Source organism: Oncorhynchus nerka, linkage group LG2, assembly GCF_034236695.1.
Source record: "Oncorhynchus nerka isolate Pitt River linkage group LG2, Oner_Uvic_2.0, whole genome shotgun sequence".
Classification (NCBI taxonomy): Eukaryota; Metazoa; Chordata; class Actinopteri; order Salmoniformes; family Salmonidae; genus Oncorhynchus; species Oncorhynchus nerka.
Window position 1 is genome coordinate 48,048,837 of NC_088397.1, and position 27,424 is coordinate 48,076,260.

At 44.1% G+C, this 27,424-nt stretch overlaps 2 protein-coding genes and 1 pseudogene across 4 annotated transcripts; 1 reads left to right on the top strand and 2 right to left on the bottom strand.

The window, feature by feature from the left end:
- The first annotated feature begins 1,988 nt into the window (after positions 1-1,988).
- Positions 1,989-5,186, top strand: LOC135572912 (MTRF1L release factor glutamine methyltransferase-like; annotated as a pseudogene).
- Positions 5,187-5,508: 322 nt separating this feature from the next.
- On the bottom strand, positions 5,509-9,633 carry LOC115136492 (cytokine-inducible SH2-containing protein-like). Of its 2 annotated transcripts, XM_029672078.2 has the most exons (4): positions 9,044-9,633; positions 7,841-7,987; positions 6,631-6,791; positions 5,509-6,456 (listed from the first exon to the last, which is right to left on the bottom strand). In XM_029672078.2, the coding sequence occupies exons 3-4, from the start codon at positions 6,743-6,745 to the stop codon at positions 5,960-5,962; spliced, it is 612 nt and encodes a 203-aa protein (XP_029527938.1). In that variant the 5' UTR covers positions 6,746-6,791; positions 7,841-7,987; positions 9,044-9,633; the 3' UTR covers positions 5,509-5,959. The 2 variants fall into 2 exon arrangements, with proteins under 2 accessions (XP_029527938.1, XP_029527932.1); XM_029672072.2 differs by lacking the exon at positions 7,841-7,987.
- A 3,065-nt stretch (positions 9,634-12,698) lies between these two features.
- LOC115136564 (twinfilin-2) lies at positions 12,699-26,359 on the bottom strand. Of its 2 annotated transcripts, XM_029672108.2 has the most exons (9): positions 26,012-26,358; positions 18,090-18,268; positions 17,889-17,984; positions 17,652-17,756; positions 17,512-17,526; positions 16,803-16,928; positions 16,489-16,639; positions 13,343-13,464; positions 12,699-13,228 (listed from the first exon to the last, which is right to left on the bottom strand). In XM_029672108.2, exons 1-9 carry the CDS (start codon positions 26,106-26,108, stop codon positions 13,055-13,057), a joined length of 1,065 nt encoding a protein of 354 aa, XP_029527968.1. In that variant the 5' UTR covers positions 26,109-26,358; the 3' UTR covers positions 12,699-13,054. The 2 variants fall into 2 exon arrangements, with proteins under 2 accessions (XP_029527968.1, XP_029527975.1); XM_029672115.2 differs by lacking the exon at positions 17,512-17,526 and having other exon boundaries at positions 26,012-26,359.
- Between the last annotated feature and the right edge of the window lie 1,065 nt (positions 26,360-27,424).

A 27,424-nucleotide genomic window follows, 5' to 3' on the forward strand; every position in this document is an offset into this window, starting at 1 on the left:
AAATACTATCGGAAATATCGTTGGATCGTTTTCACAGCTTTTCATTTCCTTTAAACCAGTCACTGATATCATTTGGAAATCTCCCTGGTCCTTAAACGTCCTCGCTCCATGAGAGAAGCAGAAATTAAAGAGAAAACTTTATCGATGTCAACTAGATTGTTGATGATGCGTTGATCATTCTATCGATTTATGACACATTCCGGTGAGCAAGGCTTTATTAAGTGTTCAAGACAAACATCAAGTAATGACAGGTTAGAAGCTGCATGAATCTAATTATAGACAAGTTTTCTAACAAATAGCCAACCAAATGTCGGAAATAATAAGCAGAGAAATATCTAAATGAGGCTTAAAACTATTACCATACCCCCTGTCGTTGAGCCGTCCTTGAGTATTGAGTGCAGGTAGCCTACATGAGGCTTTTGAAGTAATTGTTTGAAAGCATCATCATGACTGATTGTGTTTATACCACATTAAAAGGTAGACCCACACATAAATCAAATCAAACTTTATTTGTCACATGCGCCGAATGGAATAAATGGGAGGTCCTATACTGGGAATAAATTAAATCTTCTTTGACCACTGGTTATCGTTGAGGTGAGGGCAAAGGTTAAGGTTAGGGTTAGTTTTTTAGTTTGACACCGTTCCATGAATTCCATTCCAGCCATTTCAATGAGCCCATCCTCCTATACCTCCTCCCACCAGCCTCCTGTGGGATGGAGACACATTTATTTCGACATTGTTAAGAAAAACTGCCATGTTGATCTGAGCCTTGCTCTTGGAAAACCACATTAGTGTATGACTTTCGGCTGATATACCTCCCCGACATCACTCCTTGACTTTCATCTACGGTCGGTTGCTTTAGACCAGGGTTCTCCAACCCTGTTCCCAGAGAGCAACCGTACTGTAGGTTTTCACTACAACCCTAATCTAGCACACCAGATTCTTATAATTAGCTGGTTGTCACGCCCTGACCTTAGATATCTCTGTTTTTTTTATATACGTTTGTTAGGTCAGGGTGTGACTAGGGTGGGTACTCTAGTCTTTGTATGTCTAGGGTTTTTGTATGTCATGGGGTTTTTGTATGTCTATGTTGGCCTGATATGGTTCCCAATCAGAGACAGCTGTTTATCGTTGTCTCTGACTGGGGATCATATTAAGGTAGCCATTTTCCTCATTTGTGTTGTGGGGTCTTGTCTATGTATAGTTGCCTTAGTGCACATCAGTAGCGTCACGTTTCGTTTGGTTGTTTGTTGTTTTGTTTAATGAGTTTCGATTTAGTTTTCGATTTATTAACTATTTATTTACTCACGCTGCGCCTTGGTTTCACTCATACGACGGTCTTTAATGGAACCCGGGTAACACAGCGAGGCACTTGATGGGGGTCTTGGACATTTAGTCTGGCAGTTCTTACCCCAGTCTAGTAGGTGTCCCGTAGATCAGGCGAATAGTGGGTTATGTAGTCAGGGGTACCCTAGGATAAGGTGGTTCTCGGGAGCAGTGATCAAAAGAAAACTAAGAGTCTCTGAGTGGTTCACCCCAACCTGCAGTAGAATGGGCTTGGTCTGATATTCCCCCTGACCGGAGCCGATGGGGCGTCGATCGAGGGCTTGAATCTGCAGAGGGATGGGACATTTCACACAGGGGATTTGTAATTCAATGGCGAAGTCTTGGTCAATGAAATTATCCACTGCCCCGGAGTCCACGAAGGGTTGAATGTGGTGCTGACGGTTATCCCAATGTAGTGTCAGACGGTGACCCGGTAGCTGGAGTGTAACTGCTCGGCTCGTCAGGGTCTCCCCTTGTCTCCCGCTATAGGTTCCCCGGAGGAACTACGGCAACGCGAAAAGACGTGGGCATTGGCTCCTCCTGGGTTAGGTATGGGCCGTGGTTGAAAGGAATCGGTAAGTGCCCGGAGGGTCTCTGATATCCCCAGCAGTGCTCCTTGTTGGGTTATAGCATTCTGGATCTGGGTGATCTCTGCTGGGTCCATGTTGAGGCAGAAGCTTGCTGTGATGTGCTGAGGTTGGACCCTAGTGCAGAGAAGCCCCACCTGCCCTGATTGACGGGTCGCCACTAGGGTTAGTGTTCTCCTTGTTAGAGTGTTTGTTATAGACATTCTGGATATCTAGTGTGCTCGGGTGATCCATAGCTGAGAACATTTGGGATAAGGCAAAATGCATTGTTAATGCCTTGGGTTCTCGAGAGCAATCTGTGTCCCACATAGAGAATTGTTGTCCTTCCATCTCACTCTCAACCTTTCTCCTCCCAATTAGAGAGATTTGGACAGGACAGGCTGGCTGGCTGAATTCCTAACACTTGAACAGACAGAGCCGACATGGAAGCTCTGTACCAGGCGTCTTACCAGGTACACATGTTAGGCTTAACATGATACTGTCAGTAAAGGTGCACTTGACCTGTGCTTCTGTCTCTGTGGAAGGCTACGAATTCCATTGCATAATGCAGCCTACATTGTGTGAACATCTGAAATGTGCTGTGTGTTCAGAATGCCAGTGCAGTATGTTATTGAAGAGTGGGAATCAGAGATCTGACATTGAAGATGTCCCCCGGCCTGAAACTGAGGTGCGGGAGAATAAACACACACACACACACACACACACACACACACACACACACGCACACGCACACACCAGAATTCACAGTTCAGGGACGTTGTATCAAGCTATGGTTGCACATCTGTCTGTGCAGGAGCTGGTTGGCTTAGTGCTTACAGATCTCCTGGAGTAAGTGAGGATACTCATTTTAGGTGCCTGGAAGTGGGCTGTGGCTCCGGTGCTTTCTCCCTCAGTTTGTTGAGCAGCCCTATTTTGCTCTTTTAGACTCCTATTATGTTCCGAGATCTCTGAGCCCCTTCACTCAAACAACACCCAGATCTTAGTTTCGCTCTCTCTATTTCCCTCTCAGCTCAGAGCAATTGCTTTGGAAAAAAACAAGGATGCTGTGGATCTGACAAGAGAAAACATACATAGGTAATCATGAAAACACAGCATAGAAATAGTTTGATACTTTGATTACCTACATTGATTTTGATTTTATGTTGTGTGAATATGTGCTAACATATTTGGCTGTATGTTAGTTTGGGGCTCCAGGACCGACTTGAGGTTAAGGTTCTTACTTAAGGTATACCATATGGATTGGATAAGATGTACCATTATTGGGGAAAATGGGGGTGGGATATTATGAAATCAGTGAAGAAAGATAAACCCTACAGATAATAATGGAACATTCATATTGGCCAATTTCAAGGTTGTGATTCGACATTATGTTCTAGATGCAGACATGATTGTGAGAATGTGTCCCCTCTCAGCTTTGGTCAGCAACCCTCCGTACCTATTCTCAGAGGATGTGACATCCCTTGAACCTGAAGTCCTCCGGTGAGACGAACAGTCAGTCACACACAATCACACACATGCACCCACACTTTGTTGCTATACTTTCTTGAGTCTCACGTTTCAAACAGGTATATGAACTAAAGTGCTCACTGTTGTCCGCCTCAGGTTTGAGGATCTTGCTGCTCTGGATGGGGAGGATGCATGCAAGTGATAAAACACATTCTGACTGGCTCCAAAACACTTATCAAACCAGGAGTAAGGCATTGTGTGCTCTGTGTTTGTGAAGGCCTTAGTGTGTGTTTTTATGGGGACAGTCATATTATTTTACACACTAAAACGCTTTCTGCCTATCCACTCCAGTATCTATTATAAAGCATGTCTCTCTTTACAATGGTTTAATAAGTCTCACTTCACTGCGTTCTCGTCCCTTCCTCTCTAACAGTCGTTAGCTTAGCGGTTAAGAGTATTGCGCCAGGGCCTCCCGAGTGGTGACGTGGTCTAAGGCACTGCATCGCAGTGCTAGCTGTGCCACTAGAGATTCTTGGATCGAGTCCAGGCTCTGTTGTAGCCGGCCACGACCAGGAGACCCATGGGGTGGTGCACAATTGTCCCAGCGTCATCTGGGTTAGGGGAGGGTTTGGCCGTCAGGATGTCCAATCGTGCACTAGGGACTCGTGGCGGGCCGGGCATAATGCACGCTGACACGGTCGCCAGGTGCACGGTGTTTCCTCCGACACATTGGTGCGTCTGGCTTCTGGCTTAAGTGGGCATTGTGTCAAGAAGCAGTTCGGCTTGGTTGGGTTGTGTTTCGGAGGACGCACAGCTCCCAACCTTCGCCTCTCCCGAGTCCGTATGGGAGTTGCAGCGATGAGACAAGACTGTAACTACCGATTGGATACCACAGAAATTGGGGAGAAAAAGGGGTAAAACAAAAAAAGAGCAAGGCAGTTAACTCCTAACAACACCTGCTCCCCAGGCGCCGATGACGTCGATTAAGGCAGCCCTCCGGCACCTCTCTGATTCAGAGGGGGTGGGGTTAAATGCGAAAGACACATTTAGATTGAATGCATTCAGTTGTGCAACTGACTAGGTATCCCCCCTTTCCCTTTCATCCAGCAGTGGGTAGAGGGACGTGTAGAAGGGTTACACCATGTGCACATGCATCATGACATCACCAACAGTTCAGGAGTAAATCAAAGACTGCTATATCTTTGTTAGATAACTCCATTTACAAAATCTGGATCGAGGAACGTATTCACTTGAAATCCCCGATTCATATCCTCTCTGTACCTTAGAGGCCTCGTTTCTGCATCTTTCAAAAAAAGGGAGTACGACAAAGATAAAGACCGGGGCCAGCGTTGAGAGAGGCTGTATGAGATATGGATCCTGTTCCACTGGCCTCAGGCCAGGCTGCTACAGACTTAACACCCCCCCACCCCCACCCCCACCAAGCCACGTACACACACACTAAACCCCACAAAAGTTCAAATTCACCAACCCTCCCAAATACATATCATAGATACGTACATTTATACCTGGGACACTAATACCTGGGACACTAATGTGGGTACTAATGTGTGTTTGCATGGCGAGTGAGTGTGATAGTCAGAGTGAGCAGTAGGCTGAAGGCAATTACTGAGAGGCTTTTCTTAGAACCCTCCCTCTCAGAATTTCACCCTCCCAGGAAGCATGCAATAGTTCTAGGAATTAAGTGATTCCCATTCCCCTCCCTCGCAGACTCGCCCACTGACTCAGATTCAGTCTGGCACGTTCAAATCCAGCCAGCCTCTTCGGCTTCGTAGATCGGCTGGGTACACACCAGTGGAGGAGCTGTAGGAGGACGGGCTCATTGTAATGGCTGGAACGGAATGAATGGAACGGTGTCAAACACTTCAAATCACGTTTGACTCCGTTCCACTGATTCCATCCCAGCGAATACAATGAGCCCGTCCTCCTATAGCGCCTCCCGCCAGCCTCCTCTGGTACACACTTTAACCGGGGGGGGGGGGGGTAGTCGCTTTCTGTTATAAAGGTAACTTTAGACGTTGATGTTGCATAACAACCAATATTTTTCCTGTGGATGTAGACTTATAAAAGCTTCTTGTGGCCATTGACCCACCAAAAGAGAACAGGACATTGAAGACAGAAGCAGTAGGACTCATGTTGAAGATAATTTTTTTTATAGAAAAAGGGATATGTACAGAGTCGGGGAGGTAAAAAATGACCAAAATAAAACATTGAAAATGCATCTCACTGGAAAACAATTCACTGCCACAGCAAGAGGGTGGGGAGCATATCCCTCATAGCACGGGGCTACACTACAGTTCGCACCACGTTTTGTTTTCCAGTGAATCTCATGCGGCGGGGTTCGCAGAACTCCACTTCCCCCTCTGAGAAATACAATAACGAGACACCATTTTCTGAAATGTTCTTTCCCAGACATGGTCTCATGACCAACCATGTGTCCGATGTGGCATTATTACTGACCAGTGCAGTGATGTGGTTTCCAGCTGCCAGGGACCAATTTCTGACAGCGCTCCTCAAGATTTAGTTGAACGGTTTCGTTTAATTCAGCTCTGCCCTCCACAGGGGTGCAGATCATAGGACCCTCATACCTGGAACGGGTAGTCCTGCAGGAAGCGCACCAGTGGGCGTGGCAGAGGCAGTTGGTCAGGACAGTCTGTGCTGCAGTTGATGGTGAGGCGTGCAAGGTGCTGTAGGGAGGGGAAGGCCTGGGGCTTGTGCAGGGCCCGCTTGAGCTTCAGCAGTACTGTGCTCTCCTGAACTGTCCTCTGGGCAGGCTTGCCACCATGAGTTTCCTCCACCTTCCCCTGCTGCACCTTCCTCCCTGGTCCCACATAGTACTGCACCATGCTCGGCACATCAGGGAAGGACAGAAGGCTGGGTCGGGCTGGCGAGCTGGAGTCTAGCAGAAACCGGGCTCCACTGTACTGGATGCGTATACTGGTGGGGCCACGGGCAGTCCTAACAGACAGGGTCAGCATGTACAGGGGATGGCTGCTGTCTCGAATCAGAAAGGCCCCTTCTGACGCTGCCTGCAGAGCTTCATGGGCCTGACCTGCTGTGATGGCTCCCCAGTACCAGCCTGCAGAGTTGGGTCAAAGGTTATTCACTTATTCAATGGTTTAGATTTGAGTGATAAGCCTGTAGTAAACAGTTGGGTGGATGAATTGAAACGCAATTATGAAAAACATTACAACAAGAAACAATGAGGGGGTTTGGACCGAGTTCCCATTTTGAATATTGCATTTTGCATTACCTGAGGTATCAAGGTAGAATGTGTTGTTGGCGATGGTGCGCAGGTCTTTAGTGGGGTCCCACTGCGGAGAGGTGCTGTGAATGCAGTGAGGGGAGGAGACGCTCCCTGTCCTCATTCCTAGATGGCCCTCTGTGGGTGTACCAGACAGCAGTGGTCTAGGGCTGTAAACAAGAGACCACAATAATAAGCACGGGAAAGTGTAGGAAACAGTAGGGGGGACACCGGTATATCTAACACGTTTAACCTTCCATTACATTTCCCACTACCCTGTTATAGGATAAGTCCTAAAACTTGTTGTTTGTTTTTGCATCGCTTTTGCACGCACAAAGCTCATCATTTGGGAGGGGTGTCTTTGGAAAACCTCAAATCTCTACATTAAATCTCGGACAGCTGCCTGCCTCCCTCCCTTGAACATTGGCCAGACAAAGAGCCCACACATCAAGCGGTCACAGACTGGGAGTGTGAATTGATCGAGATGCTCCGTAACAGGTGTTAGGACTGTTCAAATTGGTCGTGTTATAATACGAATCCCCACATGTACATTTTGAAGCCTACATAAAACAACTTCAAATGAGAATACCACAGTTAGCCATGCACACTTTCTATATGGGACGCTCTTGAAATGTGGTGGCATTTGCATCCCTTTGCAACCATGATATATAACATATGCCATTTAGCAGACGCTTTCATCCAAAGCGATTTACAGTTGCGTGCATACATTTGACATATGGGTGGTACAGGGAATCAAACCCACAACCCTGGCCTTGCCCACGCCGCGCTCTACCAACTGAGCCACACAGAAAACACACTTTATATGGTTTATATTCAACTGTTTATCAATGATAAAACATATTGCAAATCCTTAATACTGCAAAACTTTATGTCTATGCATTGTTTAAAGTACTTAGGCAAATTGGCTTGTCTCAGTAGTGATGTGTAGAGTTGTAGTGACATGTTTTGGGGGATTTTGAGATATCTATCTATTATTTTGAATGCTAGACTGTGAACGGAACTATTTCATATATTGTACCAATCAATAAAAACAAAGAAGGCTATAAAAAATAAATGTAAAAAAAATCATTGGTGTTAGCGCCTTGAACATCACTGATTACAAAGATATACAAGGACCTTGAGCATTCTCTCCAGTGGTAAACTTTTATCTGGGGAGGAGTTTTAGTCCAGTCTCCTTTTCAGCTAATTTATTACCTACTTTACTTAACAAAAGACAGATCTCAATAGGCGGTCCAGGTGTCCTCTGACATGGCACAAGTGGGAGTGGGGGGAAAGGCCGATGACATCAGAAGGCACCTCTTTGTATCTCTTTGAATGGCCTACTCCATGAAGTTTGCACTTGTGCCTAAAAATAAAATATTTTGCTGAAAACATATTTGTTAACCCTTAAGTGTGTATACATTACTGTATTTCTATAATCCCAAAAAAGCTGGAGTGCTTCTTTAATGAAAAATATCAGCTCTTCACATCCTTTTAGCAGGCCTATGTCATACATTTGAGGATTTCATAAGTGCTGGTGTGTCTAAGTCTAATGTGTTACATGGTGTAAAGTTATTACTAATATCACTTCAGTAAATGATTTGTAAAGGCTTGATAACCTTAGATTCGAGCATTTGAAGCCTCTATTTCAGAAAATCCTAATGAATCTAAAATGTTGAATTAGTTCTCATGAGGTTTCCATACAATTGGAAACACATTTTCATGTGAATATTCTAAAATCCGCATGAAGAAAAGATGCGCATTTCCCCCCCAGTGGTGCGTTTCCACCGAATCCCCGAACCGACAAGGTCGAAAAATCTGTCGATGTGTTACCCTAATTGCTTCTGTTAATCGCTCTTGATAAGAGCGTCTGCTAAATGAGTCAAATGTAAAAAGCGTTTCTACCGACATTTCTCGCATAATTAATTTTACAAACACAAAAGATCCCACCTTGTCAGGCGTATTTTCTTTTGTCGACATTTGGAAAGTTTACCGACACATTTTCTGTTTCCATCTGGGCTGTCGTGACATTTGTTGTCCAACATGTAGACTTCTTTACGCGCATAACAAGGTTGGAAGGAAACATAGTTAGTATCACCATCATTGGTGTTACTCCTCCTACTATTAAAACAATATTTGAAAACATTAAGCTACCATATTTACAATATTAGTTTATTGAGCATGGGAAAAAGTACCCTACCCAAATACTTTTTTATTCACAAATGCCACCATAATTGAAGAACGACCCACATGGATGTTATTTGACTATATTCTGTATGTTTTCTGTTTTCTAGCCATAAATTATTTGAGATCATATTATGTCGAAGATAAACACTTTTGCCTTTGCCTTTTGGTTTTGAATATCAACATCTAAGCATGGTGTAATTTTCCATCAAACAGGGACAAAATAATGTGAATTTACCTCTGAACACAAAGAATCATGATGGCGAGTCTTCAATATCCCATACTAGTCTAATTCCACAGCGGTTTTACGAAAATAAAGCCGGTCGAAACAAAGGAATGTGTTTATTTTGTTCTGAATGTCCCACGCATCTGTTCAGTGAATAGAGAAGTTGTGTCCGAATATCCCATATGTTAATAGACGGTCTGTAATTAACTAATTCAAAAGCAATATAATAAATGTATAATTTAGACAAATAGAATACAGAGCAGCAGTGCGATGAGTGTTGCCACTAGAATGGGTTCTAAGCGTGTGAAGGAAAGACTGTGGGTTTGGCTTTTAAAATTCGCCAATTCCAAGAATTATATTCTGAGAACTGTCCAGCACACCAGCGCCTCTGACGTCATGCGGCGCTGCCACCGACCCGGTTCTAGTTTGTAAACTCCAGTCCAAACCTTCACATTTTATTTTTTGAAATATATTACAGTGAATGCCAGTGTCAAAAAACAAACAAATTGATCATTCCTAGTGACGAGTCTAAATTCCTCATAGTCATGTCATAGCCTTGCGGTATTGCTGCGCTTGTTGCTCTGCTCTCCCAGGAATCGGACTGCACCTTCCCCCTACTTTCCAAGAATCATGGTGCGCTTATCTCCGCCCACTAGGCCTGCTGCAGCCTGCCCTCTACTCATTCTGAGAATTGAGTAATGGGTATGCGGAACTATTGGGCTATTTCCAATAATATACACTGAACAAAAATATAAACGCAACATGCAACAATTTCAATTATTTTACAGTTCATATAAGGAAATCAGTCAATTGAAATACATGTATTAAACCCTAATCTATGAATTTCACATGACTGGGAATATAGATATGCATCTGTTGGTCACAGATGCCTTAAAAAATGGAATAACTGGGACCTTTCCAGCCTCCAGGAATTGTGTACAGATCCTTGCGACATAGGGCTGTACATTATCATGCTGAAACATGAGGTGATGGCAGTAAATGAATGGCATAACAATGGGCCTCAGGATTTCGTCACGGTATCTCTGTGCATTTAAATTGTCATCGATAAAATGTCATTGTATTCGTTGCCCGTAACTTACGCCTGCCCATACCATAACCCCACCGCCACCATGGGGCACTCTGTTCACAACGTTGACATTAGCAAACCGCTCTGCCCAGTATAGTTGAAACCGGTATTCATCCATCCATCAATCAATCAATCAAATGTATTTATAAAGCCCTTCTTACATCAGCTGATGTCACAAAGTGCTGTACAGAAACCCAGCCTAAAATCCCAAACAGCAAGCAATGCAGAAAAAAAACTCCCTAGAAAGGCCAGAACCTAGGAAGAAACCTAGAGAGGAACCAGGCTATGAGGGGTGGCCAGTCCTCTTCTGGCTGTGCCGGGTGGAGATTATAACAGAACAAATGTTCATAGATGACCAGCAGGGTCGAATAATAATAATCACAGTGGTTGTCAAGGGTGCAACAGGTCAGTACCTCAGGAGTAAATGTCAGTTGACTTTTCATAGCCGATTAATCAGAGTATCTCTACCGCTCCTGCTGTCTCTATCCACGAAGAGCACAATTCTCTAGCATGCCAGTGGCCATCAAAGGTGAGCATTTGCCCACTGAAGTCGGTTACAACGCCAAACTGCAGTCAGATCAAGACCCTGGTGAAGACGACGAGCACACAGATGAGCTTCCATGAGACGGTTTCTGACAGCCTGTGCAGAAATTCTTTGATTGTGCAAATCCACAATTTCATCAGCTGTCCAGGTGGCTGGACTCAGATGTCCCTCAGGTGAAGAAGTCAGATGTTGAGGTCCTGGGGTGACGTGGTTACACGTGGTCTGCAGTTGTGAGGCCGGTTGGACGTACTTCCAAATTCTCCAAAATGACATTGAAGGCAGCTTATGGTAGAACAATTAACATTCAATTCTCTGGCAACAGCTCTGGTGGACATTCCTGCAGTCAGCATGCCAATTGCACCCTCCCTCATAACCTAGGACATTCTGTGGCATTGTGTTGGGTGACAAAAACTGCCCATTTGAGAGTGGTCTTTTATTGTCCCCAGCACAAGGTGCACCTGTGTAGTGATCATGCGTTTTAATCAGCTTCTTGATATGCCACACCTGTCAGGTGGATGGATTATCTTGGCAAAGGAGAAATTCTCGCTAACAGGGATGTAAACACATTTCTGGGATCTTTTATTTCAGTTCATGAAACATGGGACTAACACTTAACATATGTTTCTATTTATGTTCAGTGTAGATCAGGGATGGGCAACATTGATGGAGGTGGGGGCCACAAGAAATATGAACTCATCATGAAGGGCCACAGTGGCTCGTGGGTCTGCATACTCACAGCCGGACCTGATGCACAACCAGATTTCGAAATTGCACCTTGTGTATTCTACTATTTTAACTCTCAAGAGCAAGTTGAGACTTCGACTGAGTTCCAAAAAGTTGCCCATCGTCTGCTGGAAATACAAGAACAAAAAAACTAATGTGATTTTAGGTTTGCCCTGACATTCATTTACCACAGTGATTTGGTTGGTTATTTGTTCGGTAGAGTAAGCTTTGAAACAAACTGTTGTAAACAGTCATTGAGTTCTTCTTCCTGCCTGGTCTTACCTAAGGCTTACTAATTGAATCAGGTGTGTTAGCACTGAACTGGAAATGCGTGTCCCCAGGACCAGTGAAGAACAAGGATGTAATGTTAACAACCAACATGTGTCATGTGTAATCGGTCAATATGTCATCATGTGATATATAGATGTTTGAGTTGCCTTTACGAAGCTTGACCTGGTGTAAATGTATGAACAGCGGCTATCAGCTGGTCTTTTAATTTGCGTGCTCTCAAAGGCATGTGTAGATTACTAATAGGCTACTTGCGAATTCAATTAAGAAGGTACTCATAATGACAGGGAATCTGCTCTGTGGTAACTACACATGACTGCCTGCACATGTTGATCGCCTGTGCTTATGTTAAAGGACGGCCATTCGCTGCCTCAACAGGCTGGACTAGTGCTGCGACCTGCAATAGTCTTGTCGGGAACACTGCTAGAGACGTGTCCTCTCTGTCCCCTCTGTGTGGCCGTAGATGCACAAGAGGCTATAATGCATAATCTGGCCCATGCAATTTGTGCTGTGTTTTTTTATGACACAACATACAGAAGAAAAAAACTATATTTTATTTGGCATTCCTCTCATTAGTATCATCTGTTTATAAAAACGTGTTTGATACAAAACATTTAGTGGCAACAAGCAAGGTATGGACAATACATTAGAGAGACACGCTTCTCCTGTATGTGACATTAGCAATAGAGAAACTCAGCTGAGGTATCTGTAAGACCACCCACTGGTCTTTAATTTCTGTCAGTCCATCTGTCTATCCATCTGTGTGTATGTGTAGGATGTTGTGTTTAAGAGTGACACGGAAAGATATTCAGAAAAATCAAGTGAAATCCTTAGTTTTATCCTATAGTTTAGGGTTTTCCAAACTTTTTTACCGGGTAACACCCCCCCCATTGCACAAGCAAGCCACATCTATTTCTATGGGCACAAGCAATGTTCATGAAATTTTGTAGGATTAAAGCTTATTTCCCATAATGCTATACATTTTGTTATGGGATGCAGAGAAAATGTTGCCATTTTAAAACAAATTTCCTGCAATTCTACACATTCTGCTGATGCACTACCCAATATCGAAACTGCAGAGTAAGTTTGGAGCAAGTTGAAAGCCGGAGTGAGTTCCCTCTGCCGACCCCTCTTCTTCCCCATGCTGACCTTTCGCTCCCCCACAGTTTGGGAACCACTGCTATAGTTGATGTTCATGAATAGCACGTACATTATTGACACATTGTTAAAACACAAGCAAAGGCAGGGGAAATAAAAAATGACAGAAATCCCTCCATGTTCTTCTCCTTTTCCTTCTTCGTGGCCAAACAAGCTGCCAGAGGACGTGGCAACAGGAGGAGGATTCAGGGAAGGGCTGCCGAGACGACCTCTGTCCCTCTCTCTAGCTCTCCGGCCTGCTCTCCCTAGTCGCTGGGCCCTTGATGAGACGCTTGTTGCCTCTCTTCCCTGCTGGGCCACGAGGCTTGGCGAAGGCCTGCTTGAAAGCCTGCTGCTTAGGATGGACCTCATCATACAGGAACTCCTCTGTCAACTCATCCCCACTGTCAATCTCCATCTGTAAACAGACAATAACACAGAGTAAATGCACACTTCCACACAGACACAGAGCAGTATTGTAAAAACACAAAGGCCCTATTGTGTGTACAATATGTGCATTTGAGCGGATTACCTTCTTGGCAACCTCCAGATGGTAATCCTTCTCCACCTCATCCAGCAGTCGACTCTTACAACTGGAGTACAGCATCCGCTCCTTAATGCTACAGCTGTACCCTGGCATGGAGTAGATGAACACTGAGAGGAAGAGAAAGAAGGCAAGGAAAAGATGAGTCGTTCCACCTCAAAAAGCACAAGAAACAGAGTTGACACCCAATTGTTCTGCTCAGAACGAAATGATAGGAAAATAATTTGGGTTCTAACCCTTGGTTTCAAATGCTACATTTTTTGCATTTGTGTCACAAATTCAATGCAAGATGTCACATATATTATAATTTTCAAACATTTCCAAATCATCCTAAAGCAACTCAATGATGTTACTTATAGATTGTTTGGGCATGAAGCGCGAAAATGTTATTATAGATACCATTCACTTGCATTGGATTTGTGCCACGAATACTAAAAAGTTTTGATCCCCATTAGCTTTTGCAGCTACTCTCCCTTGGGATCCACAAAAAACACAAAACAAAAGACAGATTCACTGATAGACAAGGACATTCACACAAGGTAAACAAAACCAAAAACATGGGTTGCTGTCATACCTTGTCTATAGACTGCTTACAGGGTAAGGAACCCAATATGTAATTTTGTAATTTGGGTGAACTATCCCTTTAATACCTAATTGCAGGAACAGCACCACCTAGTGTTGTTAATATCAGGATGTACGATGGGACATACACCTGACAACTTCAATGTCTAATTTCTCTAAACAGGGAAAAAAAGCATCACAAAATTCACTGAGAATACATTACATGGGATGGAAAAACAGTACTCCAAGCAGCAGCTGCATACTACTTGTTAGACATATAGAACTGATACTATATACTAAATTCAGCAAAAAAAGAAACGTCCTCTCACTGCGTTTATTTTCAACAAACTTAACATGTGTAAATATTTGTCTGAACATAACAAAATTCAACAACTGAGACATAAACTGAACAAGTTCCACAGACATGTGACTAACAGAAATGGAATAATATGTCCCTGAACAAAGGGGGGGGGTCAAAATCAAAAGGAACAGTCAGTATTTGGTGTGGCCACCAGCTGCATTAAGCATCTCCTCCTCATGCACCTGCAAGTTCCCGGACATTTATGGGGGGAATTGCCCTAGCCCTCACCCTCCGATCCAACAGGTCCCAGACATGCTCAATGGGATTGAGATCCGGGCTCTTCGCTGGCCATGGCAGAACACTGACATTCCTGTCTTGCAGGAAATCACGCACAGAACGAGCAGTATGGCTGGTGGCATTGCATTGCTGGAGGGTCATGCCTCCAGCCTGCAGGAAGGGGACCACATGAGGGAGGAGGATGTCTTCCCTGTAACGCACAGCGTGGAGATTGCCAGCAATGACAACAAGCTCAGTCCGATGATGCTGTGACACGCCGCCCCAGACCATGACAGACCCTCCACCTCCAAAACGATCCCGCTCCAGAGTACAGGCCTCGGTTTAACGCTCATTCCTTCGACGATAAATTCGAATCCGACCATCACCCCTGGTGAGACAAAACCGCGACTCGTCAGTGAAGAGCACGTTTTGCCAGTCCTGTCTGGTCCAGCGACGGTGGGTTTGTGCCCATAGGCGACGTTGTTGCCGGTGATATCTGGTGAGGACCTGCCTTACAACAGGCCTACAAGCCCTCAGTCCAGCCTCTGTCAGCCTATTGCGGACAGTCTGAGCACTGATGGAGGGATTGTGCGTTCCTGGTGTAACTCGGGCAGTTGTTGTTGCCATCCTGTACCTGTCCCGCAGGTGTGATGTTCGGATGTACCAATCCTGTGCAGGTGTTGTTACACATGGTCTGCCACTGCGAGGACGATCAGCTGTCCATCCTGTCTCCCTGTAGTGCTGTCTCAGGCGTCTCACAGTCCGGACATTGCAATTTATTGCCCTGGCCACATCTGCAGTCCTCATGCCTCCTTGCAGCATGCCTAAGGCACGTTCACGCAGATGAGCAGGGACCCTGGGCATCTTTCTTTTGGTGTTCAGAGTCAGTAGAAAGGCCTCCTTAGTGTCCTAAAGTTTTCATAACTGTGACCTCAATCGCCTAACGTCTGTAAGCTGTCAGTGTCTTAATGACCGTTCCACAGGTGCATGTTCATGAATTGTTTATGGTTCATTGAACAAACATGGGAAACAGTGTTTAAACCCTTTACAATGAAGATCTGTGAAGTTATTTAGGATTTTTACGAATTATCTTTGAAAGACAGGGTCTTGAAAAAGTGACGTGAGTTTAATTGTTTGAGTGGGATTGTCGTGGGGTGTGGTGGGCCTATGGGTGGCTTTTGACCACATCTTATGATTCCTCATGTCTAACTCATTGTTAGACAAAAGCTGGGTCCAAATCGGATGTTAGGTACTATATTTATTCAATATGATATGAATCTTATGAACTAAAATTGCCAATTTGGGTGCAATCAATTACCTTCATTTCTCAAAGAACAAACTTTATTTCAACAAAATAATGTTGCAGTAATGCTAATCACATCCGTTTCTAACTACAGAAACGATTTCAGGACAATCTGAGATGGTGGGTGTCATGGCTTGCAGAAATGACATGGAACAACCGAGATATAGTTTGGCATTCTAGTAGGAGATTGGACCAGATGTAGGATTGGCCCTCATTGATGCGCTCTCTGTCACCTGGAGTTGCATGTCAAATGGTCCAGAACAAGGAAAGCACAAAGGACAATGCCCAAGGACTAGTCAGCCCTTCCCCCTCTGAGGGGCCAAAATGTATCACTCTGTTACAGTCGCCAGAGGACTGACTATTGAATGTGTGATAGAACAATACGATAGTATCCATGTTTGGTATCTATGTGAAACTTGTTCACTGAGGATAACTCTGATGCTATCTATATGGATGTATGAGCTCTGTGGTTACTTGTATCTGGACAGAGTGAACTCTGAATGACTCCATGCAAAGGCATTTTATTGTCTTTTCAGGAATTCTGTGTTATTTACGTTGGTCTCATCCCCCACACAAGCCTTTAGACGCTGTGACATTATAATAGTGCACCATTTTATTTGTATGTAATTGAAGAGAGAGAGAGAGAGAGAGAGAGAGAGAGAGAGAGAGAGAGATGATCGATAACAGACTGACCAACAGATTCCAAGTAGTCCCCTTCGTGAGAGTGTTTATAGAGGAAGAAGTGATATCTGGGCGTGTCCGTGGGAACCCTGCAAGGCAGCTCACGGGTCTCTGTCGGGTCAGAATGGACCAGCTCTATAGTCTCTTTCTCTGTGTCCAACTTCTGCAACACACAAATATTACACAGCTAACACTGAGATGACTGTGTATGGCTCAGTCAGTGTGCTTTGGGTCAGAATACATTGGTCAGTCATGGTGAGAATGTGGCCGCTAGAGATATCAATCATTTGTATTTGGTTGGCTAATGGCATTTATATATGGCTCACCAGCTGTATGTAGTTGATGCCTTTCTGTGCAAGTTGTTGTAGTGCCTGTTTGGCTTCCTCCTGCAGTGGGAAAGCAAGGCCCTGCAGTGTTTGGTGCTTACTCTCCACACTGGTCTCTGTTTTCACCTGCAGGGAGCAGCATACACATTAAATGAGACACCCACGTCATTGCTTGAATGAAAATGCAGGGTGACCAAGGTCAGACACAGAATAAAAGACGGTAGTGTTCACATACCTACACAACACATGGGTGTGTAAGGCTCTCTCTCTCCCTCTCCCTCTCTCCCTCCCCCCCTCTCTCTCCCCTCTTTCTCTCTCTCTCTCTCTCTCCCCCCTCTCTCTCTCCCCTCTCTCAATCTCTCTCTCTCTCTCCCTTTCCCTCCCTCTCTCCCGCCCCACAGAGGTGGCTAGAGTTATTAATTCCCCTCAAATAATGTTCACCTTGAATTTGGTTTACTATCATTTTCAAAATTGTTAAAGTTGATACATTCCATTATTTGGGGTGGTGGTATTTAGTATACTAGGACTATCAGTTTTCTGTATCCCAGTTGCCAATCATGCAGGGTGACTGTAAAAAGCATGGTCATTATTTAAGGGGAATGTGTGAGCCTCTTTATCTTAACTAATGGGGGAATTCGCCGTTCTGGCCTCAGTTTGTGAAAACACACATGGTCACACAGACACAAGCATGCATGTCATAATAACTCACCTGCTTAACCCTTCCCTAGAAAAGTAATGACAACAAATCGTTAGAAACTGAGACATTGGGTGAATACTGTACACATACACTGTGACTGCAATAAGCTGTGGAGTTGACGACATCACTGTAGGCGATGCTTGTCCCCTCACCTCGTTGATTTTGATTCTCCGCAGCTCCTGTTCAGCAGCTGTGAGTGGGGCAGGGCCGGAGCTGGAGGACACGTGACGGTGGTAGCCCTCGAGACAGATGTCCTCCTAGTGAGAGAAAATAAGAGGTCAGTCATTTCGGGAAGGCCCGAGGGCCAACAGTTCTAGCCTCATCATTAGTCATGTGAGACAGAATAACCAAGAGGCTGTCAAAGTGGTTTCAAATGGCTTCTACTGTACCTCCACTGTGCCAAACATCTCATCCTTCACATGACCACCACCAAACTCTTTCTTCACTGTGGCACGGGTGGCAGCGTACAGCATCTTCTGTCTCACCTGCAGTGGACATCAATGGGTGAATGACACATGGATCAGTGAAATTTGCTGTGTTTGCTGTGATCATGAGAGTGTGTGTGTTGCACAGGTGCAACTTGCACGTACTGGAGATTGGTCAGGAGACCAGGAGATGAAGATCCACTCATATCCCTGGGCATTCTGGGAGTCGAGGCGGTATAGGATGTAGCAAGGCTCCTGGTCGTCCAGCAGAGGAAGTAGGAAGTGGTCATAGTCCTGGTCCCAGCTCTGTGTCGGCTCTCTGAATGCCCCAAGCACCAGCTGTTCTGAAAAAACAGAGCACAACTCATTACACACCTCGACCCATGCTTCAACGTTTATTATTCAGCTACACGCGCGCGCACGCGCACACACACACACACACACACACACACACACACACACACACACACACACACACACACACACACACACACACACACACACACACACACACACACACACACACACACACACACACACACACACACACACACACACACACACACACACACACACACACACACACACTTCATCTATTTCACTTCATGCACTCTTCTGGGCTCGTCTTTCAACCCCTCTCGTGCTTTTTGTCAACACTTTGCTTAAATTAGCCTCAACACCTCAATTAACTATTCATCAGGTCTCGGGATCTGATCTGTATTAATCTCACTGGTGGATGGAGACCAGCCATTGAGTTGAAACTGTCACTGATTGACAGTAGCCTTGCAGTCCTGTCCTTGATGGCAGTTTTAGCAAATCCTCTCTCAATAATGTTTATAACATCTGAAAAGAGTGTCATGAAATGATCCAGGGTCACTTGGTTTGGCACAACGACAGAGGAGCTTCTGTGTATAAAATGTGATGCGTTGGTGCTATTTACTAGAAATCTTTCACTACTTGCTAGGACTATCAAATGAGGTCACAGACGAGATGCGCACACACACACTCGCAAAGAACAACTTAACGACATCCAACCACAAACATATGATCAAAACATGAAGGCAAGTGCACACATGCCCATTCTTAAACCTGCATACACACATAGACCAAAAGTCCGATGTCCTTGAGGGGTGCAGGGGGATTTCTTGACCATCTATCACTGCAGTTGCTATTCTGAGCCCCAACGCATTCCAACTATCTGCACAGACACATTCTTTCCATCAGCCAGTCACACACACGCACGTTTTGTTCTTCTATCCTCATGGGGACCTAAAATGTATTTCCATTCAAAATCCTAGTTTCCCTAACCCCTGACCCAAACCCTAAACCGTTATTTTAACCCTAAACTAACCCTAAACTAAAAATACCCTTTGTCCTCATGGGGACGTGGGAAATGTCCCCATGAGGTAGAATTTTCCTTGTTTTACTATCCTTGTACGGACTTTTACACACACATACACACACACATATTTTGTCATATTACTGAGAGTTGCTGAGAGGATAGTATTGAGTGATTAGCTACTAAGGATCAGTGTTGTAGGACTCGAGATCTCGAGTCCAGTCTCGAGACCACATATTGAGTGTCTCGGGCTTGTCTCGGTGTCGGATACATTTGTACTTGGTCTTAAATCGGTCTCGGACAGTAAGGACACATCATGTCTTCCTGAAACCAGTGGAGAAAAAAACTAAATTATCATCTTCCATTCAGTCAGCTCATAAAACTGCTTCGCCAGGTCAAATATATACACTTATTGAAAGATGAATCTATTACAGACATGTTTGCGCAGTGGTGAACCTATAGGCCTTCAGTGTGTGACAGGTTGGTGATACTGAAAGGACAGCAACCATAATACCAGCTCACTCATGTAGGAGAATGCACTTGTTGTAAAACCCAAAGGGCCAGTGGTGTAGTGGAGGGTATAGGCAGGTATACACTGTATACCCAATTGGTTTTCAGTGGGCACTTCTTAATCCCTACTGGTGTTTCTCAAAATAGTGTAGTAGAGGCAGTGGCAACCCATCATTCGGGGCAGAGATCGTTTTGCATGTTATTTTGGCATTAATACGTGTCACATATCAGTTTGCAAACAATATTTTAAAAAATGTAATAGTAATTGAGATAATAAAGCCACATACAAACTTGGTCTTTTTTGTTGTTGCTTTCTTGAGTAAGGCAGCTCCAAAATGCAGGTGTTTTAGCCTAGCTCAGTGCTTTCTGTGGGGGTGGGGCAGCAAGAGGAAAATACAGAGCGTAGGGGTTGGTAATGTTCTCTAGTTGCGCCGTGATTGGCTCAGTGTTCTGTCAGTCATGGGGACACTTATTCACCACAAAATCTACGGGTAGAGCTAACAAATTTTAGCCCCTTAGGTGATACCATAGAGTTACATTAGAAGTGTCCATCTAAAAAGGCTCAAGGTCATTCGCCACAGATAAAATGACGTCAAATCACGTTATATCTACCGTGATTTGATTGGACTGATCATGTCAACATCATATTTTCAAAATCTTATCTAGCAAGCTAGCAGTCATCATCATGAATCAAGTTGACAATCTACTGGCAAATCCTTTTCAATCCTTGTCATATGAAGAGAAATAATGAAGAGAAATGAATAATAAAACGTATCAGTGCTCACCGGCCATTGGACATCAACATTACACAACAAGTTTGAAATAAAAAAAATCAACAATGAGTGGTTTAGAAGGAATCAGTGGCTAACTGCAAGCATTGCAAAGCAATCACTAGCCTTCTATTCAGTGGAGTGGGTGTGGGGTCCAAGCCTGGGTTTAAGGGTCTCTTTTCCAAGCTTAAAAGGATAAAGATTTAACATTGGCCATGCTGTCAATCCAGGATGACTTCTGCCACGCTCAAAACAACTGGAAACTTGGAAATGGGAAATCTTAGACTTCAGTGAGTTCAAGACAACTGAGAACTCTGAAAAAAATTAGCTCTGAATAGGAATATAAGTTTTGAACGGTCATCCAACTCGGAATTGCCGAGTCGGGAACCTGGGCCTCTTTCAAGAGCTCTGACCTGAAGATCACTGACGTCATCATGATTCGACCTTATTTCTTTTCCAAGTTCCCAGTTGAATGCCAGACTTTGATGACAAAGTTTGATGACAAAAAATGCCCACGAAGGACCGCCACACCACTTTCTTGTTCAAGTGAGCACAGCACAACAAGGTCAATCCAAAAATGTATTCAATGCTGCTGCATAAATTATATAATATTCCAAGGAGATATGTATACTGTAGCAAAGAAAGTAATACTAAGTGTATGTTGTGTAGTAAGCTGTTAGTATCCCATGTGCCTCTACCTAATAATCTGGTCCCTTTGCCCCCCTAGCTTGCTTTTCTTACTTGGTGGTGCACATGTAGCCTATAGCCTGTTTTAGAGAAATGTAATAATCAAATCTATTTATCCTACGGTTCTGACTTGGTGTACAGGGAGAATACTGTAAGAAAGGCCCATGTTCCGAATTCTGTCATTGTACATTTCAAAAGTGCTGAAAATATAGTTAAATTGACCAAGTCCATCCTATCTGGCTCAGTAATGTCTTAATCAAAATTACAGATTGCCTCTTATCCACTTTTCGTCCCCTTATGCCATAGTTTGTACATCTCAATTGTCAGTAGAAACCACATTTGTTTAAGCAAGTCAGCCATGTCAGCTGTGTTTTTTAAAATGCAGTAAATGAGGTTGAATTTAATGTTTCGCTGTCAGACAAGGCTCCGCTGATATCCAGGTGTAACAGTGGTATATTATTGGGACTGCTGTTGAGACTGCAGTTTGGACAGCTTTATGTGCAGGCCAAAACAGTTTGTGGCCACCGTTTGTCACCATTACAGTGCAATGAATCTATTGTTTGGTGTTGTGGCTTTGCCGGGCATGCATCTAAAACATTTATTTTTGAGTTTGCCCCACCAAGATTTACATGCTAAAATAACCACTGAGTAGAGGTATACAACTTATCAATGATGTAGTACAGTAGAGAAATCATGCACAAAGTAGCCTACACAATCGCAAAGCCTGTGAAATATATTCACATGCCCGCAGCACACAGCCTAGTTTCAGTGGAACATCATGTGCAGGCAGCAAGAGCATGCGGCTCTCAACTGGTTTTGGTATGAAGCAGCTCACAGAAGAATGACATCAGTAAGGCAGAACAGTTGAAACTGGAGCAGCAGCACAGTCAGGTGGAAAGACATTTCAATTTATGATATCTACCAGTAAATACTAACTAAGGAAACAATGGGTATGCAAACCAGGTATTGAAAAAGTTTATTCTGAAGTGTTGGTTATGCTATTTGTGATGCGTAATTGTCATCATGCACTGTTTGCAGTGTATACAGTACATACATGGATGGGCCTGGGTGGATCCGGGGAGCCGGGCCCTAATAGGCCCACCCAATCTGAAACAAGATATGAAACAAACAGACAATCATAATATCTGTAAAAAATAAAATAAAATAATAAAATTCCCAGTTAATGCTTCAAAACCAAATGTATAAAAGGTTTTAAAAATAGGTTATATTTGTCTCAACGTTCCATGACGTACACTAAGGCATTGTTGTGGGCAGAATAGATGGATGCAGTTCGATGCATGATTAATATAATTCACCAATACATTTCTTGGTAGTCCAAAAAATATTGCTATCAGGTTGTAAATCACAGATGGCCTGGTACATTGTTTGCTGCCTCCATTCGGGATGCACTGTTTCAGTTTCAATGACTCAGTATTCTGGACAAAAAAAAATGTAACTAAGGATGGGAATGTCAATACAGTAAAACTAGCAAGGGCAATGATCACAAGTCAGTCATAACGTAGCTAATATGCTAGCGTATCTATTTATGCAGCAAGCTAAAAACACGGAGCCTAATGTTAGCTAGATAGCTAGCTGGCTAGCTGCCAGGAGGATGTCATGTCATGCCATTGGAGGAGTGGGTGAGTGACTGACTTTTCCCCCTCGTGTAGTTTTTCGGTGGCTATACACAGCTAGAGATGCAGTTGTCATTTGGTTAGCTAGCAAGAACTTGAGCTACTGTTATCCAGTTAGCATATCTCTTGTGTTCGCAAATTCACTCTGGCTATCTATCACTTTGGCTATCTACTCCGATATCAGAGCACTCTTGTCTGAGTGTGCCAGAGTACAAAAATACTTATCAATTTACGAATGCGCAACACCCACTGAATATGACCAGTGTCAGTAAACGTAGGCAAAAAGTAATAGTTAGTCAAGAACGTTCCAGATAACATGTAAACTGCCTAACTGTCTCAGCCTCCAGTATTTATGCTGCAGTAGTTTATGTGTTGGGGGGCTAGGGTCAGTTTGTTATATCTGGAGTACTTCTCCTGTCCTATTCGGTGTCCTGTGTGAATCTAAGTGTGCGTTCTCTAATTCCCTCCTTCTCTCTTTCTTTCTCTCTCTCGGAGGACCTGAGCCCTAGGACCATGCCTCAGGACTACCTGACACGATGACTCAGTCCACCTGGCCGTGCTGCTGCTCCAGTTTCAACTGTTCTGCCTTATTATTATTCGACCATGCTGGTCAATTATGAACATTTGAACATCTTGGCCATGTTCTGTTATAATCTCCACCCGGCACAGCCAGACGAGGACTGGCCACCCCACATATGCTCTCTCTAATTCTCTCTTTCTTTCTCTCTCTCGGAGGACCTGAGCCCTAGGACCATGCCCCAGGACTACCTGACATGATGACTCCTTGCTGTCCCCAGTCCACCTGACCGTGCTGCTGCTCCAGTTTCAACTGTTCTGCCTTATTTTTATACGACAATGCTGGTCATTTATGAACATTTGAACATCTTGGCCATGTTCTGTTATAATCTCCACCCGGCACAGCCAGAAGAGGACTGGCCACCACACATAGCCTGGTTCCTCTCTAGGTTTCTTCCTAGGTTTTGGCCTTTCTAGGGAGTTTTTCCTAGCCACCGTGCTTCTACACCTGCATTGCTTGCTGTTTGGGGTTTTAGGCTGGGTTTCTGTACAGCACTTTGAGATATCAGCTGATGTACGAAGGGCTATATAAATACATTTGATTTGATTTGATTTAACCAGCTATGGGTAAAATAGCCAGAGTGAGCTGTTCTCTCATTTGTGTGTGGATGTAGCTAGCTAGCAAACTAGCCAACTTTAGCCAGTTAGCTTGGGTGCTTGGTTGGGACAGGCATGTATTGGCAGGCAAGCTGCAGAAAGATGAGGAGGCTACAGTTCCCCATCGTTTATCAGTGCAATTTTGACAGCCAACTAGCTGAAAAAGTTTGAGAGGGTTTATCTAATGTTCCTTCTTTAGATTAAAAAAAAAGAAGATGTTTTTATTTAACCAGGCACGTCAGTTAAGAACAAATTCTTATTTTCAATGACGACCTAGGAACAGTGGGTTAACTGCCAGGGGCAGGGGCAGGGGCAGAACGATAGATTTGTACCTTGTCAGCTTGGGGGTTTGAACTTGCAACCTTCCGGTTACTAGTCCAACGCTCTAACCACTAGGCTACCCTGCCCCCCCAAGTTTGGCTGTCATTGTAAATAAGAATTTGTTCTTAACTGACTTGCCTAGTTAAATAAAGGTGGAATAAAAATAAATAAAAAATACTTGCCTGACTGTTGGCCCATAGGCCTCCTGGAAACAGGCCCAGACATCAGAGTCTAGACACGGCCCTTAAACTACCCAGAGACAACCCAAAAAAGAGCCAGACACCACATCCATATCAGTCAGAAAGTCTCAGATTACTACAATATGACAAATGGCCCAGATAGAGTGTCAGTAGGCCCAGACAAGATGTCCCAAACAAGATGTAAACATCCCAGATGTACATCATGAAATGTCCTGTTGCCTCATGGTCTGTTTCACACATGCACAGTCTGGCACATAGCATGAATGCCTTTCACACAGCTAATGAACAGCTGCACTAACTACTGTGTCATTCTTATTGGAAAACAAATCATGATGACTAAGGAATGTTATATTTATTGATTGCACCTCAGGTGCTGAGGTGCAATCAACAGGTTTTGTCATTGGCATCATTAGACAGTGAGTCCAATGAGGACTCCGGTCATATTTTCCATAACCCTTTCGAATGAGAGTTCAATGTAACTTCATATCTCAACTGGATCATATAAACCTTGACAACATGCCAACCATTACAAAGTTGAGTAAAGCTGTCAGTCTCTCTTGCAATCCCTTTCATCAGACTGAATGCATCATCTGACCAAACACATGTGGCCTCAGTTACCCAACACATTGTGAAATGTTTGTTTTTTTGTTCAACTCGATGACATCTCCATTAGCAGCATCCACACAATCAAGGGACTGAACAGCAGAACAACATACCAGGCGGTGTCAGAGGAAGGCCTAAAAAATGGACAAGCTAAAGACTGTTCACTCTGCTACCTTCGGGCATACAGTACCAGAGCATCATCTGTCGGACCAGAAGGCTCACAGACAGCTTCCACCCCAAAGCCATTAGACAGCTATATTGTTAATCAAATGGTTACCCGTCTATCTGTATTGACCCTACCTATGCACACTCACAATACTATACACTCGCACACACTACACTGACACTCTCACACACACACTACATGCGTGCGCACACACGCATAACGACACCGCACACGCGGCTGCTGTTCTTTCTTTTACTGTTATTATTATCTATCCTGATGCCTAGTCACTTTACACTGCCTTTATGTACATATCTACCTCAAATACCTTGTACCCCTGCACAGTGATATGGTACTTCCTGTATATAGCTTCATTCTTGTGTATTTTATTGAGTTACTATTTTTAACTCTGCATCATTGGGAAGGGCCTGTAAGTAAGCCTTTCACGGTAAAGTCTACACCTGTTGTATTCGGCGCATGTGACAAATAAAATTTGATTAGATTTTTGGGTTAACTCTCACACACATCTTCACAAATACACACATCCTGATACAAACACACAGTTAGAACAATTTAATCACATAATAGGTGAAATAATTAAAGTTATCAATTTAATATAAATCTTGTCAACTCTGCCTGACCAAGATCCCTCCCTCCTGCCCAACCGCTGTCCCCTGGGTTACTCACCATCCTGGATCCGCACCTTGATGAGGCGGACAGCTCCACCCCTTGCTCTGGCCAAGAACTCCCTTAGTTCCGGCGTCACAACAAGAACCAGAAACATTGTGGGTCAGCAAGAAGTCTGTCCCACCCTCCGGGTGCTGTAGGGGGGAGGGGTTGAGAGACGGTAGAGCCAAGCCAAGTCCCAGAGCGGACGGTGGAGATTCAGCCCAGACAAAGAGAGACACAATGGGATAACCTGTGGCAATAAAAGCGCTGATAAAGTCTGTGTGACGAAGCGCTGGTCTAAGTGTCTGAAATCGCTGCGTGAGTGTATGAGGTCTTTGAGTGAGTGGGACAGTATGAGAGGGGGACACAGCTCGAGTAACTGGGGCAGGATCATGTGCGTTCAGAGAGGGAACCTGATCCCCTCTCTCCCAAATTTAGCTGCCACTGACTGTCCAGCCTTGGGTGTCTGCCTCCCCACCCCCACCCCACCATGGTCTGCTTGAGAGACAGAAAAGTGACACGAAAACCTTATAATCACACTCACCTGAGGCCCTGACCCAGTGACATTTCTGTTAAAGGGTTTTCAACTATGTTTAAATGTGATTTGGTGCACTGGAGAGAAGTGGTTGGAGGACTGAGGATTCACATGACAAAGACTGACAAAGATATGTCTTTGGTGGACATGTATGGTATGTTTATGGCACACTGTCACAAGGGAACATTTGTGTTAATGCACAGTTCACAGCCATGAAGAATAACAATGGTCCAAGTATTGAAACGAACGGCACACCCGTTAATTATATTTCCTGGTGATTGAACTCAATGCCCTCCTTTTGTAACACTGATTTCTATTGTTACCTAGAAAACCATTTCCAAAAGCCTTTGGGCAAACCCCAAGTGTGTTTAGATTATCTAAGAGAATGAGATACCAACTAGACCAAAGGCCTTGGTCAAATCAATGAATATGACCCCTGTGACATAAACAGCTGTGCTTGTTCAGCAGTGGCAGGCCATTCCCTGGTGCGTGGTTGTCTAATACCGAAAGGAATTCAGATCATAAAAGAATCCCATGAATATTAACAGCATTCGATCCCAGTTTACTTGCTACTGTATGTCCAGTTTTTTTTGGTTTAAACCAGATCAAAAGGATCATGTGCTGAGTGAAATCCTTTTCATCCATTGGAAACGTTACGACTGTCTTTCTTCTGGACGCCTCAGCTCATGGATGGACCTATGAACGTCACAGTGTTTTTGAGTGTTAGTCTCTCCTGAGACACCTGCATGAACTCTCCACAGTGGTTTTATGCATGTAACTAGTTGATGGGTTTTTTTGGTCACCTTTTATAGAAGACGTCAAAGTGTGTGTGCCACTGAAAAGCTACGCTGAATGGATTATCAGAAAATAAAGAGCCCCCTTGCATTTTAATTATG